This window comes from Rhinolophus hipposideros, assembly GCF_964194185.1.
Source record: "Rhinolophus hipposideros genome assembly, chromosome: 4".
Lineage (NCBI taxonomy): Eukaryota > Metazoa > Chordata > Mammalia > Chiroptera > Rhinolophidae > Rhinolophus > Rhinolophus hipposideros.
The window spans coordinates 46,771,238-46,789,520 of NC_138050.1; the positions used below are offsets into that span (position 1 = coordinate 46,771,238).

At 34.3% G+C, this 18,283-nt stretch overlaps 1 protein-coding gene across 1 annotated transcript in view; it reads left to right on the forward strand.

Annotated features, from left to right (window-relative positions):
• The window catches only part of ADAM32 (ADAM metallopeptidase domain 32), a 147,036-nt gene extending 132,224 nt beyond the window's left edge, over positions 1–14,812 (forward strand). The window contains exons 20-22 of the mRNA XM_081045781.1: positions 6,078–6,110; positions 11,613–11,645; positions 14,694–14,812. Coding sequence (XP_080901907.1) covers positions 6,078–6,110; positions 11,613–11,645; positions 14,694–14,703 — 76 coding nt within the window. The 3' untranslated portion in view covers positions 14,704–14,812. The remainder of the gene's footprint in view (positions 1–6,077; positions 6,111–11,612; positions 11,646–14,693) is intronic.
• The last annotated feature ends 3,471 nt before the right edge of the window (positions 14,813–18,283 follow it).

Below are 18,283 nucleotides of genomic sequence, written 5' to 3' on the forward strand. Positions count from 1 at the left end.
TAGAAGTTCCCTTGTATGTAACCTGCTGTCTTTCTCTTGCTGCTTTTAGGATACTCTCTGTCTTTAATCTTTGCCATTTTAACTAGAATGTGTCTTGGTGTGGACCTGTTTGGGTTCATCTTGTTTGGAACTCTCTGCACTTCCTGGGTTTGTATGTCAGTTTCCTTCACCAGGTTAGGGAAGTTTTCAGTCATGATTTCAAATATGTTCTCGATCCCTCCCTCCCTCTCTTTACCTTCTGGTATTCCTATGATGCACATGTTGTGGCGCTTGATGTTATCCCAGAGGTCTCTTAAACCATTTTCGTTGTTTTTTGTTCCTTTTTGTTGTTTCACTTGGGTGATCTCTCCTAACTTGTCTTCTAAGTTGCTGATTCGATCCTCTGCCTCATCTAACCTGCTGGTAATTCCTTCAAGTGTGTTCTTTATTTCAGTTATTGTATTCTTTAGTTGTAACTGGTTGTTCATTATGATTACTCTATCCTTTATGTCATCACTAAGCTCCTTAAACATTCTTATCATCAGTGTTCTGAACTTTGTCTTTTATAGGTTGGTTACCTCTATTTCATTTGGGTCCAATTCTTGAGGTTTCGTTTGTTTTTTTTATTTGGGACATATTTCTTTGTTTCTCCATTCTGGTGAGAGTCAGCCTGTTTTTTGAAGCCTTGAAACCAGGCATTGATTTCTCCTCTGTAACTCTTAAAGACCTAGATAGCATCTTCTTCCAATATAAGGCTCTTTCATCTAAATTTTTATGGTGATGGAAGGAGAACTGACTGGGTGGTGAACACACAGTGTGATATATAGATGCTGTATTATAAAAATGTACATTTGATACCTACATAATTTTATTAACCATTGTCACCCCAATACATTTAATGAAATAAATAAAGAATTTATATTGTTTAGTGTAGCCACTTTCATTAATTATTTTAGCTAAATCTAGATAACTTGCTGCAACTTCTATGTTAGCACTTGCTGCTCCACCTTGCACTTTTATGTTATGGAGGCTGCTTCATTTTAACCTTAAACCTCATGAACCAACCCAGCTAGCTTCAAACTTTTCTTCTGTAGCTTCTTTGCCCCATCTCAGCCTTCATAGTATTGAGAGGTAGGGCTATGGTCTGGATTAGGCTTTGGCTTAAGGGAATGTTGTGGCTGGTTTGATCTTCTATCCAGACCACTCAAACTTTTTTCATATCAGCAGTAAGGCTATTGTGCTTTTTTATTATTCATGTGTTTCTTGGAGTAGCATTTTTAATTTCCTTCAAGAACTTTTCCTTTGCATTTACAACTTGGCTAACTATTTGGCACAAGAGGCCTAGCTTTTCACCTGTTTACATGCCTTGCTTATTAAATTAATCATTTCTAGCTTTTCATATAAAGTGAGAAACGTTCAACACTTCCTCTCGCTTGCATACTTAGAGGCCATTGTAGGGTTATTAATTGGCTTAGTTTCAATATTGTCAAGGAATAGGGAGACTCAAGGCAAGGGAGAGAAGGGAACGGCTGGTCAGTGGAGCAATCAGAACATACAGAACATTAAGTTCACTGTCTTTTATGGGCAGGTTCATGGTTCCCAAAACAATTACAATAGTAACATCAAAGATCACTGATCACAGATCACTATAACAAATAGAATAATGAGAAAGTTTAAAATATTGTGATGTGACACAGAGACACGAAATTAGCAAATGCTATTGGAAAAATAGTGCTGATAACCTTGCTTGATGCAGGGTTGCCACAAACCTTCAGTATATATATCTATATCTATCTATATATATGTATAAATATGTACATATTTACATATGTATATATATGTATATATATAAAATCTGTGAAGTACAATAAAATGAGGTATGCCTGTATGAGACCTAGAAGTGACCCAACTTGGATTATAGTTCTATGCCTTACATAATGACGTTGCAATCAAAAATGTACTTCATATGTGAGGGTGGTCTCAGAAGATTATAATATATAACTTTATAGGAGCTAAATTTCCTATAAGAAATGAAAGGATATATGGTCCAAGAGGAAATATTTTTTTCCTTTGATGGGAGCAAAATCTGTGGGGCTTTCCAATAGATTCCCTCTCACTCACGTCACCTCAGTTTTGAGTGCACAGATTACCTCATAATCAGTCAGCCACTAACCTGTTTCAGTACAGTGGAGACTGTCCTCCCAGCACAATACATTCAGAGGGTACAACAGCACTCCCAGATCTAGCTTCATGGTCTTCAGAGTACATTGTTGTAAGTTCTTTGCTGAGGACCTAAGATCCTGTACAGGGACACAGGTCCACAGAAGCTACCTTCACAAGTATTAAGTGCCACTGCCATTTTGGTGAAAGCTTTTTGTGGTTACTGTGGAGCGAGCCTGTCCCTGACTTTGAAAATACAGAGGGTGCCAAAAAAATGTATACACTTGTTACGTAAGGAAAAACTATTACCATTGTAATACTCAATATATACCGATAACAAAAGATGAATACAAGTCACGTATGACTTCTGCAATTACAAGAGGTGCTCAAAGTGGTTACCATCAGCGTCCAGACACTTCTGATTACGACGAACTACTGCTTGAGCAATGTTGACCAGTGTCCACTTATATACATTTTTTTTGGCACACTGGGTATTTTCAGGTTATAATGATGTAAAGCATAGACAAGTTTTATTTTTTCCAGCAATTCAATGCCAGAGAGAGCTCTTTGTGTCAGATAGGGTCAATGGAACCAAAAACAAATTTCCAAAGTCAATATATTGTGTCCTCAGTTCTATATCGTCTCCCTGTTAAACACCCTCTTTTTTTAAATGAATACCACAGATTAAATTTCCTTAATCTGACCACTGCTTCAACATATAATACCCAAAGTCACATTGCCATGACAGTTCCCTATGTTCTTTTATCGCTCCATCTTGATTTGTTATTCTTACTGATCCTCAAGCCACCTTTCATTCCCTCCGGACAGTCACTATTATGGAGATCTATGATGTATGTATCCAGTTTCTCCTCGATATTTCCAATCAATCCAGCCCACATCCCTGTCCATGGAGCAGCATTGACAGCGTCAATGTTCTATTTCTGACCCTGTTGGAAGGAAGTGGGGGAGGGCTTGTGGGACAGTGTTTATAAGTCTACCATAGTGTACAGTTATGTCCCAGGCCTTCACATCCACTCACCATTCACTCACTGACTCTCGTAGAGCAACTTCCAGTCATGCAAACTCCATTCATGGAAAGTGTCCTATACAGATGTACCACTTTTTATCCTTTATGTCATATTTTCACTGTACTTTTTCCATGTTTAGATATGCTTAAATAAACAAATAGTTACGTTGTGTTACAATTGCCTACATATTCAGTACAGTGACATGCTGTACATGCTTGTAGCCTAGGAGCAATAGGCTCTACCATGTAGCCTAGGTGTGCAGTAGGCTATGCCATCTAGGTTTGTGTAAATGCACTCTGTGAAGTTTGCACCATAACTAAATCACCTACATAGGCATTTTCAGAACATATTGTTAAGTATTTTTAAATGATGCGTGACTGCATATTCATGCACAGCTTGGGTAAACAAGCAAATGCCTGACATTTGATAGATTGTGACAGAGCTCATGTATAAATTTCTGTAATAATTATGAGTTGGGGAGAACTAATTACATTGTCGTAACTTTTCCTTTTATTACTAAAAATGGCATTTTTGTCCTCATTAATGTTTCTTAACCATAAATTCCGTCCTCACTGTTTTATAACTGCCATACCAACATTCTGTTAAATTTACCTGATATAACTTTTCCATCATCTTAGTTTCAATCTTTCATTTAAGTTGGCTTCTGATAAATATTTTGCCAATGGGATTAAAAATAGGTAACGTCAAGAGTATCTCAGTAGTTTAATTTAATGTGTTTATATACACATACTTGTTTGACAATATGTTTAGGCAAATTCTGCCATTTTTATCTTCTGATTATACTTTTTCAATGCTTTTTTTACTTGTATTCCATTATACTGATTGTGCTGTTATTGTTAAGTATTTAGAGTCTTCTAAGAATATATGAATCTTAACTCATTTAAATCTATACTCTTTTTTTCACTCTTCCATATTTTTTTCATTGGTATTTAGTTACTCCTGAATTTTAACCTAGTTCAAATAAGTCATCATTTTTGTTATCATTACCATATTTAGTCAAAATGCACTAGGATTTCACTACACATTTACCACTTCTTTTGCTCACTATTCTTTTTTGAATTTCACTTCGTATTTGGGAGTACATCTCTTAGAAATTCCATCAGTGAGTCTGTGTTAGTTAGCTGTTTATCTTATTGTCTGAAATTGTGTTTATTTTCACTCCTAAATGTGAATCTGTGTAGTATGGACTTCTAGGTTGCGAGTTACCTTGCCTCAGCTATTTGAGGAAATGTCAGTGTAGCCTGGCATTTATTGATGATGATGATGATGATGATGATGATGATGATGATGATGATGAATCTTCTGTTAGTGTGTTGATTCATTTATTCCTTTACAGTTCATATGAGTTTTATCTAAAGTAGCCTTTGTTTTGTATTGCTACGTAACAATTTACCACATGGTTAATGACTTCAAACAATATTCATTTATTATGTCGAAGTTCTGTAAGTCAGAAATCCAGGTAGATTTGACTGGGTTGTCATAAAGCCCGAAGGCCAAGCTGGTCTGTTAGCTCATTCATGTTGTAAGCAGAACCAATTTCTTGCAGATATCAGAGATACCTATTTCCTTGCTGTCTGTCTGCTAGGGGCCCCTCCCTGCTTCTAGAGCCACATGGCTTCTCATGTACCTTCTTTCATCTTTAAAGAAACACTAGCATGTCAAGTTTTCCTCAGGCTTTGACTTTCTTACTAACACTTCTGCTACCAGCAGAAGAAAACTCTTATTTATATTTTAATTTTTTTGAGACAAATTGATTTATTTTGTGAAAATAACAAAGGATAGAATTGACTAAATCAAAAAGATTTAAATGTTAATTCACTTGATACTTAAGAGGAAATTGAAAACTCTACTTTTAAAGTGCTCACTTGATTGAGTCAGGCCCACCAAAATAATCTGTATTTTAAGATCAACTGATTTGGAGCTTTAATTACATCTGCAATCTCTCTTCAGAGCAGTACTTAGAAGAGTATTTAAATAACCAAGGAATGGAAATCTTAGGGGGTCATCATTAGAATTTGGCCTAACACAGCCTCTAAGGTTTTTCCTTTGTCCTTAGAGATCTTATTTCATTATAATGTATTCAGGTAGAGATCTTTTTTTTTCTTCTTTCCATTATTAACTGGACTCAATGTTTTCTTTTAGTGTGATAATCATGCCTTTCTTCAATTTGGAAAAGTTCTGGACTTTGTCTCTTAGAATATTGACTTTTCCCATTCTAAATCTTCTATGTTTATATTTCTCCATGTTTCTTAGTTGGTGTTTTATATATTTCTGTTTACCTAGTGTTCTGGGTGATTTCCCTGAACAATTTAAAACTCAGCAATTTTTTTTTCTTTTTTAAGTTTTGTCTTTTTTTTGTTTAATAGATTCTGTTCCCTTATTCATCTCTATGGAAATCCTAAATATTCTTTTTTTTGAAGTTTTTCTGTTACTTATAATTATTGGTGTATGAATTCTTTAGTTTGTGCTGGCTGTGGATATTACCTCTTAGTGGCTTTTTTTCTTTGATTGTAAGGCCATCTCAAGCAGCCGTTACTGTCTCATTAGAGTTCTTCACATCCTGCTTCTTACAATCCTCCTTGTGGAGTTATTTCATGTTTTACCCTCTTAAGCCATAATTTTTTTACAGCACTTCTTACACCTGGAGATCTAGAATTCAAAGGAAGCATGAATTGATATCCCGAACCTATAGTTGTTAAAGACTTAAGGTTCCTGGTTTTCTATGTGGTACTTTTGTTCATTGACCTTGGACATTACTTTCTTTTTTGGTAGCTAGTCTTATAAAAGAGATACTACTGCTTATAAAATGGACTGACTTTTATTAATGTAGTAGGCAAGCTTTCTTAGGACTAATTTGAGACATTATTTTCTATTTTTTTAAATATCCAGATCAGAAGACAGCATTCGCTCATATACCACCAGGTAAGTAAATTAGAAGGTTTCTTAACATATGTGTTGAAAATTAAGAATAAATTAAAAATTCACAATTATTTTCTAGATATTATTTAAATTGCTGCAATTTGTAAAATACATAATGCTGCAATGAATATAATGGTGCACATATCATTTTGAATTAGTGTTCTCGTTTTCTTTGGATAAATATCCAGAAGTGGAATTTTTGGGTCATGTGGTATATCTACTTTTAGTTTTTCGAGGAATTTCCATACTGTTTTCCACAGGGGCTGCACCAGTTTGGAGTGCTACCATCAGTGCACAAGGGTTCCCTTTTCTCTAGATTCTTGCCAACACATGTTGTTTGTTGACTTTTTTTGATAATAGCCATTTTGACTGGTGTAAGTGGGTATCTAAGTGTGATTTGGATTTGCATTTCCCAGATGATTAATGATGCTGAGGCTGTTTCATATGTCTGTTGGCCATCTGTTTGTCGTCTTTGAAAAAATTTCTTTTCATGTCCTCTACCCATTTTTTGATCAGATTGTTTGTTGTTTAATTATTGAGTTGTATTAGCTTCTTATGTATTTTTGATATCAACCTCTTATCAGATCTACCATTTGCAAATGTACCCTCCCATTCAGTAGGTTGTCTTTTTTATTTGTTTAAGGTTGCCTTCACTATGCAGAAACTTTATTCCCATTTGTTTATTTTTGCTTTTGTTTCCCTTGCTTGAGGAGCATATTCAAAAAGATATTTCTCAGACTGATGTCAAATAGTTTACTTCATATGTTTTCTTCTAGGAGTTTTATGGTTTTAGGCTTTACATTTATGTTTTTGACCCATTTTGAGTTGATTTTTATAGATGGCATAAGAGAGTGGTACAGTTTTATTATTATTATTATTTGCATGTATCTGTCCAATTTTCCCAGCACCACTTGTTGAAAAAGCTGTTGTTACTCCATTGTATATTTTTACCTCCTTTTTCATAGAGTAGGTGACCTTTTAAGGGACGGTTTATTTCTAGGCCCTCTATTCTAGACACATTGATCTATGTGTCTGTTTTTATGCCAGTACCATAGTGTTTTGATTATTATATCTTTGTATTAATAGTACAGTTTGAGATCAGGGAATGTAATACTTCCAACTCGTTCTTTTTTCTCAAGATTGCTTTGGCTATTCAGGGTCTTTTGTGGTTTCATACAATTTTTAGGATTATTTGTTCTAGTTCTGAGAATGACATTGGCATTTTAATATTAGGAATTCTACTGAGTCTGTAGATTGCTTAGGGTAGTATGGTCCATTAAACAATCATTCCAATCCATGAGCACGGGGTATATATCCTTCTGTTTATTTGTGTCCTCTTCAGTGTCATATTTTTTTTTTCAGTGTCATATTTTTCAGAGTATATGTCTCTCAACTCCTTGATTAAATTTATCTTTAGGTATTTTATTCTTTTTGATGTAATTGTGAATGGGATTGTTTTCTTAATTTCTTCTTCTGATTGTTCATTATTAGTGTACAAGAACATGGCAGATTTCTGTATGTTAATTTTGTATCCTGCTGCTTTACTGAGTTCTTTTATTAATTCTATTAACTTTTGGTGGATCCTTAGCCCTTTTTCTCTATATAGTATCATATCATCTACAAATAATGGCAGTTTTACTTCTTCCTTTCTAATTTGGATGCTTTTCATTTCTTTTGCTTGGCTGAATTTGATTGTTGTAGCTAGGACTTAACAATATTATGTTGATAATAGTGGTGAGAATGGGCATCCTTGTCTTATTCCTTGATCTTAAACAAAAACTTTCAGATTTTCACCATTGAGTGTGATGTTAGCTGTGGGTTTGCCATATATAGCCTTTTTCAAATTAAGGTAGTTTCTTCTTTGCCCACTGTGTTGATAGTTTGTATCATGGATAGATGTTGAATTTTGTCAAATACTTTTTCTATATTTTTTGAGGTAATCATATGATTTTAATCCTTGGCTTTGTTGATATGATGAATCACATTAATTGTTTTGTGGATGTTGAAACATCCTTGTATCCCTAGTGTAAATCCCACTTGATCATGATGTATAATCCATTTAATGTACTGTTGAATTTGGTTTGCTAGTATATTACTGAGAATTTTGGCATCTACGTTCATCAGGGATATTGGCCTACAATTCTCATTTTCTCTCTCTTTCTCTCTTACTCTTTCTATCTCGTGTCTTTGTCTAGTGTCTTTGTCTGGTTTTGGTATCAGTGTAATGCTGGCCTTGTGGACTGAGTCTGGAAGCATTCCTTCCTCTTCAATTTTTTGGAAAAGTTTAAGAAGGATAGGTACTAATTTTTCTTAAATGATTGGTGGAATTCACATCTGAAGTTGTGTCTCCTGGGCTTTTGTTTGTTGGGAGTTTTTTGATTACTGCTTCAATTTCATTGCTAGTAATTGGTCCGTTCAGATTCTCTGTATCATCCTGGTTTCATCTTGGAAGATTGTATGTGTCTAAAAATTTATCCATTTCTTCTAGATTGTTGAATTTGTTGGTGTATAATTGTTCATAGTTTTCTTTAATGATCCTTTGTCTGTGGTTTCAGTTGTAACCTCTCCTCTTCATTTCTGATTTTATTTGTGTTCTCTCTTTTCTGCTTGATCAGTCTTCAGAGGCTTATCAATTTTATGTATCCTTCAAAGAACCAACTCTTAGTTTCATGAATCTTTTCTGTTGATTTTCTATTTCATTTATTTCCACTCTGATCTTTCTTATTTACTTCCTTCTACTTTCTTTGGGTTTTGTTTGTTCCTCTTTTTCTAGTTTCTTTAGGTATAAATTTAGATAGTTTATTTGGGATTTTTCCTGTTTCTTGAGGTAGGCATGTATGGCTATAAACTTTCTTCTTATAACTTGTGTTTTCATTTTCATTTGTCTCAAGGTAGTTTTTGATTTCCTGTTTGATTTCTTCCTTGATCCATTGGTTTTTTAGAAGCATGTTGTTTAATCTCCATGTGTTTTTGTTTTTTCCAATTTTTTTCCTAGTCTGTGCCATTGTGGTCACAAAATATGCTTGATGTAATTTCAGTCTTCTTGCTTTAAATGTAGGTATACATTCAGTGTATTCTTGTGAGGGGCCAAGGTCAGTGTCAACATCTGCTGCCATCTTGGACCTTGCTCCAAGGCTTTCTTTTATTCTGCTTTATTGACATAACATCCACTGTAGTTTTCAGGTTATTTATTTTTGGAATAATCTTTCTCTGGTGGAAAGTCAGTGGGAAAGGCTGTTAAGTCAAAGAATGCAGAGAAACAGGATGAATCCCAGTATAGGTTATGTTGATACCACTGTAGTATAATTAAATTTTTAAATATCTAAATTCAGTCAATATTTCCATTCTTTTCCCAAACAACAGAAAGGTTTTAGATCATTTAGCTGTAAACTTCAATCAGCAATCTCTCACATATTGTCATTTGACTCAACTTCTGTGTTTTTTTTTTTTTTTACCAACATGGCTCCCTCTCCAATTCTCCAATAGTCACTGTTGTTACCGTGTTTCCCTGAACATAAGACCTACCCAGAAACGAAGCCCTAGCGTGATTTTTTAGGATGACATCCCCTGAACATAAATAAGCCCTAATGTGTCTTTTGGAGCAAAAATAATATAAGACCTGGTCTTATTTTTGGGGAAACATGGTACTATTATTATTGTAATCATTTTTATATTAAATGAATACTTACTAGAATATAACAATATATTTACCAATTGTTTTGCTCAGTATTCATTCTTGAATCCATTTAATATTTTTATTTCAATTTCCTTTTTTCTGAGGTACAACCGTTTTAGTTTCAATTAGTGTGTGTTGTTATAAGCATTTTGTGTTAAATGCCCGAATGTGTCTTTTATTCACACTCATCTTTAAAAGATAGCGTAGTTAAACAGACTTCTAGTCGAGAGCCACTTTTCTCAACTCTTTTAAAGTACTGTGTTGTTGTAATATGACTTGCTGTCATTGATTAGACCTCAGTTGTCTGTCTGATTAATTTACTTATTTCCTTCTATTTCCTCTAAATGACTTCTAAGTTTTCCTCTTTGTCCTGAATATTTTATTTTATTATGATATGTTCTTATAGAATTTGTTTTTATTTATCCAGCTCTGGATTCAATATAGTCTTTAGATAGGCACTCAGGTCATTTCAGATATGGTAAAATTTCAGTCATTATCCCTTCAATTATTTACTCTTCCCCATTCTTTTTCTTTTCTCCATCTAAAGTGACTATATTTGGGAGAGTTGTCTCATTTTAGCCTCCATGTTTCTTAACCTGGCTGTTCATATATTATGCTTTTCCACCTCTCTGTGTGACATTGACATCTTCATATGAGTTTGCAAATCACCCAGTCTCTTAACAACTATTCTTTTCTTCCCTTATTTCTGACTTGATCTATCTGGAGATCCTAAACATTTCTATAAAAGATTTTCATATTATCCATTGATTTTAATATGTAAATTTTTCTGCTGAGCTGTTGCTGTGGGCAGTAGTTTGCTGTGTAGATTTGTCAGCTCCTTCTCAGGGGCAGTGATTGCTCTCATGGGAATTCTGGGACATACATTAGAAACAGGGGAATGTGTCAGGTTTGCTTGTCTCGGGTCATGAATGTTTCAATATTTTCTATGCTTGCTGGTTTAAATTTACAGATAGTAGAATTGAATTAAGGTCCTGCCCCTTTACATGGTGCAGACCTGGGATTCTGCATATCTTCGTGATCCTTTTCCATCCACATGGCTGAAACAATCTGTTGAATTTCTAATGGCTGTAGTTTTTATTATCCCCATTCAAGACTACCAATCTTGGGCTTCATTCGAACTTTCTAAAATCAAAATATCTGTGATGTCAACTCCTTCCAAGCTAACGTTATTAGAACCATATCCCTTAGGGTGTAATTCAGATCCCCTTGTAGTCATTCAGCTTTTGCTCCTGTTTTCCCTCTGAACTTCTAGTTTGTCATATTATACTGCAATAAGGAAAAGCCTTTTCTGGCTCTCAGTCTCAGGTGGGTATTAACATTTTTGTGCTATTTTCTTCAGCTTTCCTGTGGAATAGAAAGGGGAAGATTTTCTCGTGAACTAGAAAGGGGAAGTTTCCCTGTCAGTTCAGTGCACTAGATTGCCCTGAAGTAATATCCACTTCCTGAAGTGACATCCACTTTTGCAAATTTTAATTTGCAAAATGTGGCAATTTCCATAGCAACAAATAAAAAGATAGCTTGGAACCTGAAGGCCAAATTTAGGCATCCAGAGTCCAACTTACATACTGTGCTTAGAATTGATAAAGAAAATAATGCATCTTTGCCATCTTGATACTTTTACATACTGGAGAATTTAAATTTTGCATTGTAGTACTTGATGTTGGGTAAATAAAAGTTCTGCTTATTTGCATGCTCCACATGTCAAAAGAGTTAATTTTAGTTTAAAATGGCCTGATCTTCATTCTTAAATTAGGTGAGTTTCTTAGTATTAACTTTTAGACATTATTTTTATTTTTATTTATATCCAGGTCAGAAAGTAACACCGAAACGTATACCAGCAGGTAAGCAACTTAGGGAGTATTTCTTATAAATAAGTATATGTTAAAAATGAGAATGAACAAATAATTGCTTAATGTTTTTTGAGCAGTCACAGTTGATAAGGTATTGCACTAAAAATACTTATTAATATTTCCCATTCTAGGAACAAGTATTAATTAACTCAATTGTTTTTCTTCAGTTGACTAAATTTGTATTAACTACCTACTCTTTTGATATATAGGAAAAAACTAACTAAATCTAATAAGAGACAAGATATTTATAATTATTTTGTGAAACTAACTCATAAACAGGGCATTTCTACATCCTTTATGGTGGGATTCACAAAGGGAAACATTACTTTTTTGTTCAGATTACATTTATAGCTACAAACTCAGTATGAACAACAGAGTGCATGATTATTCCACATAGGAGGAGTTTATCTAAGAGACAGTATTATAAACACACTAAAATTTCCCACAGCCTCTCAACAGCCCACAATTATGTTAAAAAGGGTTCTCTAAATTTCAGTTTCCCATGCTCCACAGTTGTGACCTTATGATCCTTCTGAAGTCATCAAATACCGGGACATGTAGTATACCAAAAACATGTAGTATACACATGACTTGCATTCATCTTTTGTTATCAGTACATATTGAGTATTACAATTTTAATATAGCTTTTTTTTCTTCTTAAAGTGTGTATACCTTTTTTTTTTTTTTTTGGCACCTTCTGTACATACTGGTCTGCTCACCTTTCTTTCTCCTTGTAGAATTTTAGTTTTCTTGTGCTGTCTGGCATTTTTCCTTAAAGTGTCTTCTTTTAGTTACAGCCAATCCACTGGTTTCCAGAATAATCTTTATATCCACAGGTTAAGTTTTCAGGCTACACCACAACATTATACAGTTTCTATCCTCCCTGATGAAGTCATCCCCTCCATTAGGGAAGTTACAGCATTTCTATATCCTTTATGCTCTCTGTTGTTTTTGGCTGACTCCTAACATAATTACCCTTTTATGGACATTAGTTACCTACTCCAAACTAAGTATGAAGAAAAAAAGCTGATTTTTGTTGTTGTTGTCTCTATTCTCTGCTACCATTCCCAAAGGATTTGTGATATAGTGCTCAAACACTGTAATTCTTCCAAACTTTTCCTTACCTGAAAGAATTACTTTCCCTGTATACTCTGAGATCGCTTGAGAATAATGGCCACGTGTATTTTGCTAACCAGTTTGTAGTTAGCACCTAGCGTTGTAAATGCTCAATAAATACTTGTTTAATAACAAGTGATTACTCTTGAACTTCACATACACACAGAACTAATGTTTTAACTACTCCAATTGTCCTCTCCCATTATCTCCCATTATAGCATGTATCATTCACATAACTAGAATGGTATTCAACTAGATTGAGGGATAGTTGAGGGCGTCATCCATAGAACAATATATATTGCATTTGAAGAGTGTAATTTGGAACGTTAATCCATTAGTTTAGTTTGTGTTTAGCACATATCAGAAAAGCATCTTGGGTTATTTTTTTCATTTAAATTTTAAATTAATAAGGTGCGCAGACATAGTTGCTGTGCTTTACTGTTATAGCACCCATTGTATTTTTTCCCCTATTTTTAAATTTTTATTTTCATTTTTTTTTTTTTTAAATTGGAAAGACCATAGGAGATTTTGAAGAACCACCTCCTTGGGTAAACACTACCAAAACTATATACTTATATATAATTTTTTTTTTTTAAACAGAAATCTAATGGGTTGTACATGTCAGTATACTCACAAGTCTAGATATACAAATCCTTTTATTGGCTTGGGGGAGAACTAACTACATTAAATAGGGGTGTTTTGTGATCAGAATAGTAGGAAAAATTTATAAGTTTTGAAGATATAAAAAATAGAGGGGAAAAATGAGAAGGGTAAAATTATACTACTCTTATCACTGAATTCTCTTGTTAATCTTACTATCTATGTGTATATTATCTTCTCTGTCAATTAACCTCGTTTAGTTTGTTTTCAATTTATTCTTTTCATTCTTTTTGTTGGGAAATCAGAAATAAGAAATCTGTGGACATAAAAATAGAAAAGAGATCCAAGAATTTGATTTTGACTTTTGGTAATAACATAAAAGTTAATTATTAAATTCTGCAGATATTTCTCCTTTAGCAAAATTTTGAAAGAGGAAGAAACTGCCATAAAGTATAACATAATGTTGTTGGATTGTATTGTATCAAACCAAAAGCATTATTTCCTTACTTATTTAGATCCAAATCACAGGAAAGCACCCAAACATAAAACAGTAGGTAAGCACATTAGGATGTGTCTCTCAAAATAAATATTTGAAATTAAACTGAAATTCATAATCCACAATTAATTCCTAAGTATGTATTGGGTAGATGAATTGGTAAATTACTACACCAAAAATAATTCATTAATCTTTACTAATCTTGTTATTGATGGGTATTTAAATCACTTAATGTTTCTTCTTCAATTTAGCAAAGTTCTCTTAAGTTCGTTGGGAACTTGCTCTTGTGGACAGAATAAAATGAAAGAACTGAATCTAATAAGATCTGATATGTAAATTAATCTATAAAATTAATTCACAATCAGGCCACTTTATCCGTTAGGCACTGTAGGCACAATGCTTAAGGCCTGAGTTTCCAAGTGCCAAAAAAACCCACTGTTTATAACATGAAAGACCAAAATGATTGGCTCCAAGATATGGAAAAAGTACAATTAACATGTATTTAAATTTCTAAAAAATTGCAAAGATTAGCTTGTTATATTCATGAACATTTTATTGTATGTGGAAAAAAAAGTTAGATTTTTCTGATTTGCAAGTGCTTCTAATTAAATATGATGGCTCCTCAAAAATCACAGAAAACTATAGAGAGTAAGTTACAGCCAAATAATATCACAAGAAAAATTGTAAAAATTCTTTCTAGGATTCGTTTTTTCTGCCATATGAATTTTTTGCTTGGCAGCACCCCAACTGTTTGTATGTTTTGCAGTGGAAGGGAATTTATTTGCTATCAGTACCTTATGCATGTGTGTCTTTGTTTTCTTTCACAGTAATGAGTAATTCCTTCAGAAGGCAGTGGATAATACTGAGTATCTCACTGAGAAATGAAAATTTCACCTTTCCTCTCCTGGTTACAGCTGAAACAATAAACTGAATGTGGGCCACTTGGCATGCCTGTCTGTTTTTCCTTTTTTCCCCTACCCCTGAAGCTGCAGTTCTCCCATTTCAGGGACCTTAACTGAAGATAGCCATTTCAACTCCAGCACTTTCATCCCCACGCAGCTCCCTCAGCTCTCCCACCACACACTTGGATTTACTGCCTGTGGCCACAGATGATGGGGATTTGAAACAATTGCCCTTACTCAGGAAGGGCTCTGGGTGGTGGGCCATGTTCCCCTTCTGTCCTTCTCATTGGACTTGGCTGGCTACATGCGGGACTCAGTAAATCCAGATATCGCCCACCTCTCTCTCCCTACAGCCCCAAACCAGGCTTCTGAGGAAGGCTATATTCACTTTGGAGGCTATAATTTAACATCTAGGCCTCTGATTCTGCCCATCATCTTTCTCTTGCCCCTTTGCTGGGTGACCCAGAAGACAGGAGGGCCCAGAGAGCTTGGGCTTGGGTTTCAGGGGCAAAGATTAACCCCTTCTTAGAGTTTGGTATCAGGATTGATAAATTGAGTTAGTAAAAGGTTCTCTCATTTTCCATGTTCTGAAAGGGTTTGTGTAAAATTGTTTAGTTTTTCAAATAAATATTTGGCAAAATTCACCAATGAACCTGGAGCTTTATTTGTGGGAAGATTTTAAATTATGGATTTAATTTCTTTAATGATAGAGGACTATTCAAGTTTTCCATTTATCTTGTGATAGTTTTTAAAGATACTGTATTTTTCCATTTCATTTAATGGTCAATCTTTTGGCATAAAGTTGTTCATAATAGCCTTTTTAATGCCTGTGGGATCTATAGTTATGACCCCTCTTTCATTCTTGATCATGGTGATACTTATTCTCTCTCTGATCAGTCTTGATAAGAGTTTTTGTATATAATTCATCCACTGATCTCGTCAGACTTCCTCCTGACTGTTGTTTTTCTCTACTGTATCTCTGTTTTCTGCTCTATTGACTTCTGCCTTTTTAAATTTTGCTCTTTATCTAGCTTCTTGAAGTAAAAGTTTATATAAGTGATTTTAAACCTTTTCTAATTCATTTAAAGGTATAAATTTGCTGTGTGTACTCCTTTAGCTTCATTTCATGAAAATTAAATGTGTTCATTATTATTGAGATGAAAACATTTTCTGATTTTTGTCTTGATCTCTGAATTTTGGGTTACTTAGAAGTGTGTTAACTTTCTAATATTTGGATATTTTCTGTTTAATCTCTTTTTATTGATTTCTAGTTAATTCAGTCAGGGTTAGAAAACATACTTACATGCTTTCAATCCTTTGAAATTTTTGTTTTGCTTATGATTCAGCCTGTGATCTATTTTGGTGAATATTCCATGTGCACTAAAAAAACTGCACTTTGCAGTTGTTGAATATATTAATGTCAATAAAGTCATCTGTTAACAATGTTTTTGAAATCCTAATTTTTTTGTCTTTGTTCTATAATTTCCTTAAAGAGGTATATTAAAATTGCCAGTTATTGTTGATATGTCATTTGTTTTATGTGTTTTGTATTTATGTATTTATGTATTTTGTTTTTGTATTTTTTGTGTTTCATGTATTTTGAAGTTATATTTTAGTGCATGTTTCTTTAGGACTGTTCTGTTTTCCTGATGAATTGATCCCTTATCATTATAGAATTCTCTATATCTCTAGTTATATTCTTAGTCATGAATTTTATTTTTTCTGATACTAATATAGCCAGGCAGGCTCTTTTACACTTAGTCCCTGCATGGGATATCTTTTCCTTCATCCTTTTACTTATATGTTTCCTTATATTTAAGATGTGTCTGATATAAGCAGCATATGAGGTTGGACAATTAAATTTGTGAACTCATCCTAGAAAAAGTGCTATAATCTTCATTGCTGAATATCACTATGGTCACCTTGGAAATACTCCCTTTGGGAAGCTATGCACTGATGCCAGCACTTAGTCCATCCTTCAAAGCAATTTTGGAACTCTTTTTCTGGAATGGTCATCAGAGCTGTCATCGTAATATCCTTGATGTCCTAAATGTCATCAAAATATCTTTCTTTCAATACTTCTTTTATCTTCGGGTAAAGAAAGAAGTCATTGGGGGCCAGATCAGGTGAGTAGAGAGGGTGTTTCAATAGTTATTTGTTTACTGGCTAAAAATTCCCTCACAGACAGTGCCATGTGAGCTGGTGCATTGTCGTGATGCAAAAGCCATGAATTTTGGTGAAAAGTTCAGGTGGTTTTTCTATAATTTTTTCATACAGCCTTTTCAGCACTTCCAAATAGTAAACTTGGTTAACTGTTTGTCCAGTTGGTACAAATTCATAATCCCTCTGATATCAAAAAAGGTTAGCAACATCGTTTTCACTCTTGACTTGGACTGGAGGAACTTTTTGGTCATGGAGAATTGGCTGACTTCTATTGTGCACTTTGATGCTTTGTTTCAGGGTCATATTGTATACCCATGTTTTATCACCAGTGATAACATGGCCCAAACATAGTCTTGCCTCTTCAAAAGTTTTTGGCAAATTTTGAGTCTCCTTTGCTTTTGTTCATCGGTGAGCTCCTTTGGGACTATTTTTGCACACACCTTTCTCATGCCAAGATTTTCAGTTAAGATTTTCCTAACTTTCTCTATCGATACTTAGTTGGTCTGCTATGCTTCTCACAGTCAGCTGACAATTTTGATGCACAATTAATGAATTTTTGCAATGTTTTCTTCAGTTCTGCTCGTTACTGGCCGCCCTGACCTCTCTTCATCAGTGATGCATTCTCTCCCCTCAGAAAAACGTTTAATCCATTTGTACTCTGCTGTTTTCTTTATGGCATTATCCCCATATACTTGGACTAACATGTCCCTGATTTCACATCCACTCTTGTCTAGTTTAACAAGAAATTTAATGTGTGTTCGTTGCTCTAATTCAAGCTGAGACATTCTTAGACAGCACACAAAAATGCAACAACAATAATGAACGCCGCTCAGCAAGACACCGCCACATGTGGACATGAACACGGCTGTGAGACCCTGATATACAAAGGTTATGGAACCTTACAGGGCTGTTTGTGCAGTGCTGCCAGTGGACGTGCAAAGTGGCAAGTTCGCGAACTTAATTGTCGGACCTCATACAGTTGGGTTTTGTATTTTTTTTAATCCAGTTGGACAGCGTTTTTATACGGGACTGTTAAAAGCATTTACATGTAATTTCTGATACTGTTGGTTGTAAATCTACCATTTTATTATGTGTTTTCCATTTATCCCACCTTTCTTTGTTCTTTTGTTTTTTTCCTTTTTTATGTTAATTGAGCATTAACCTTTTTTTCCCCTTCTCTATTCACTTTTTAACTGTCTGTTTTTTATATAAGTATTTTTTTGGTGGCTACTTCAGGGATTACAATATGCATCCTTAATTTGTCATAGTATTCCTTGAATTAGTATTATCCTACTTAACAAACAACAAAAAAACTTTACAACAGTTTGATTCCTATTACCTCCTCCTTCCTG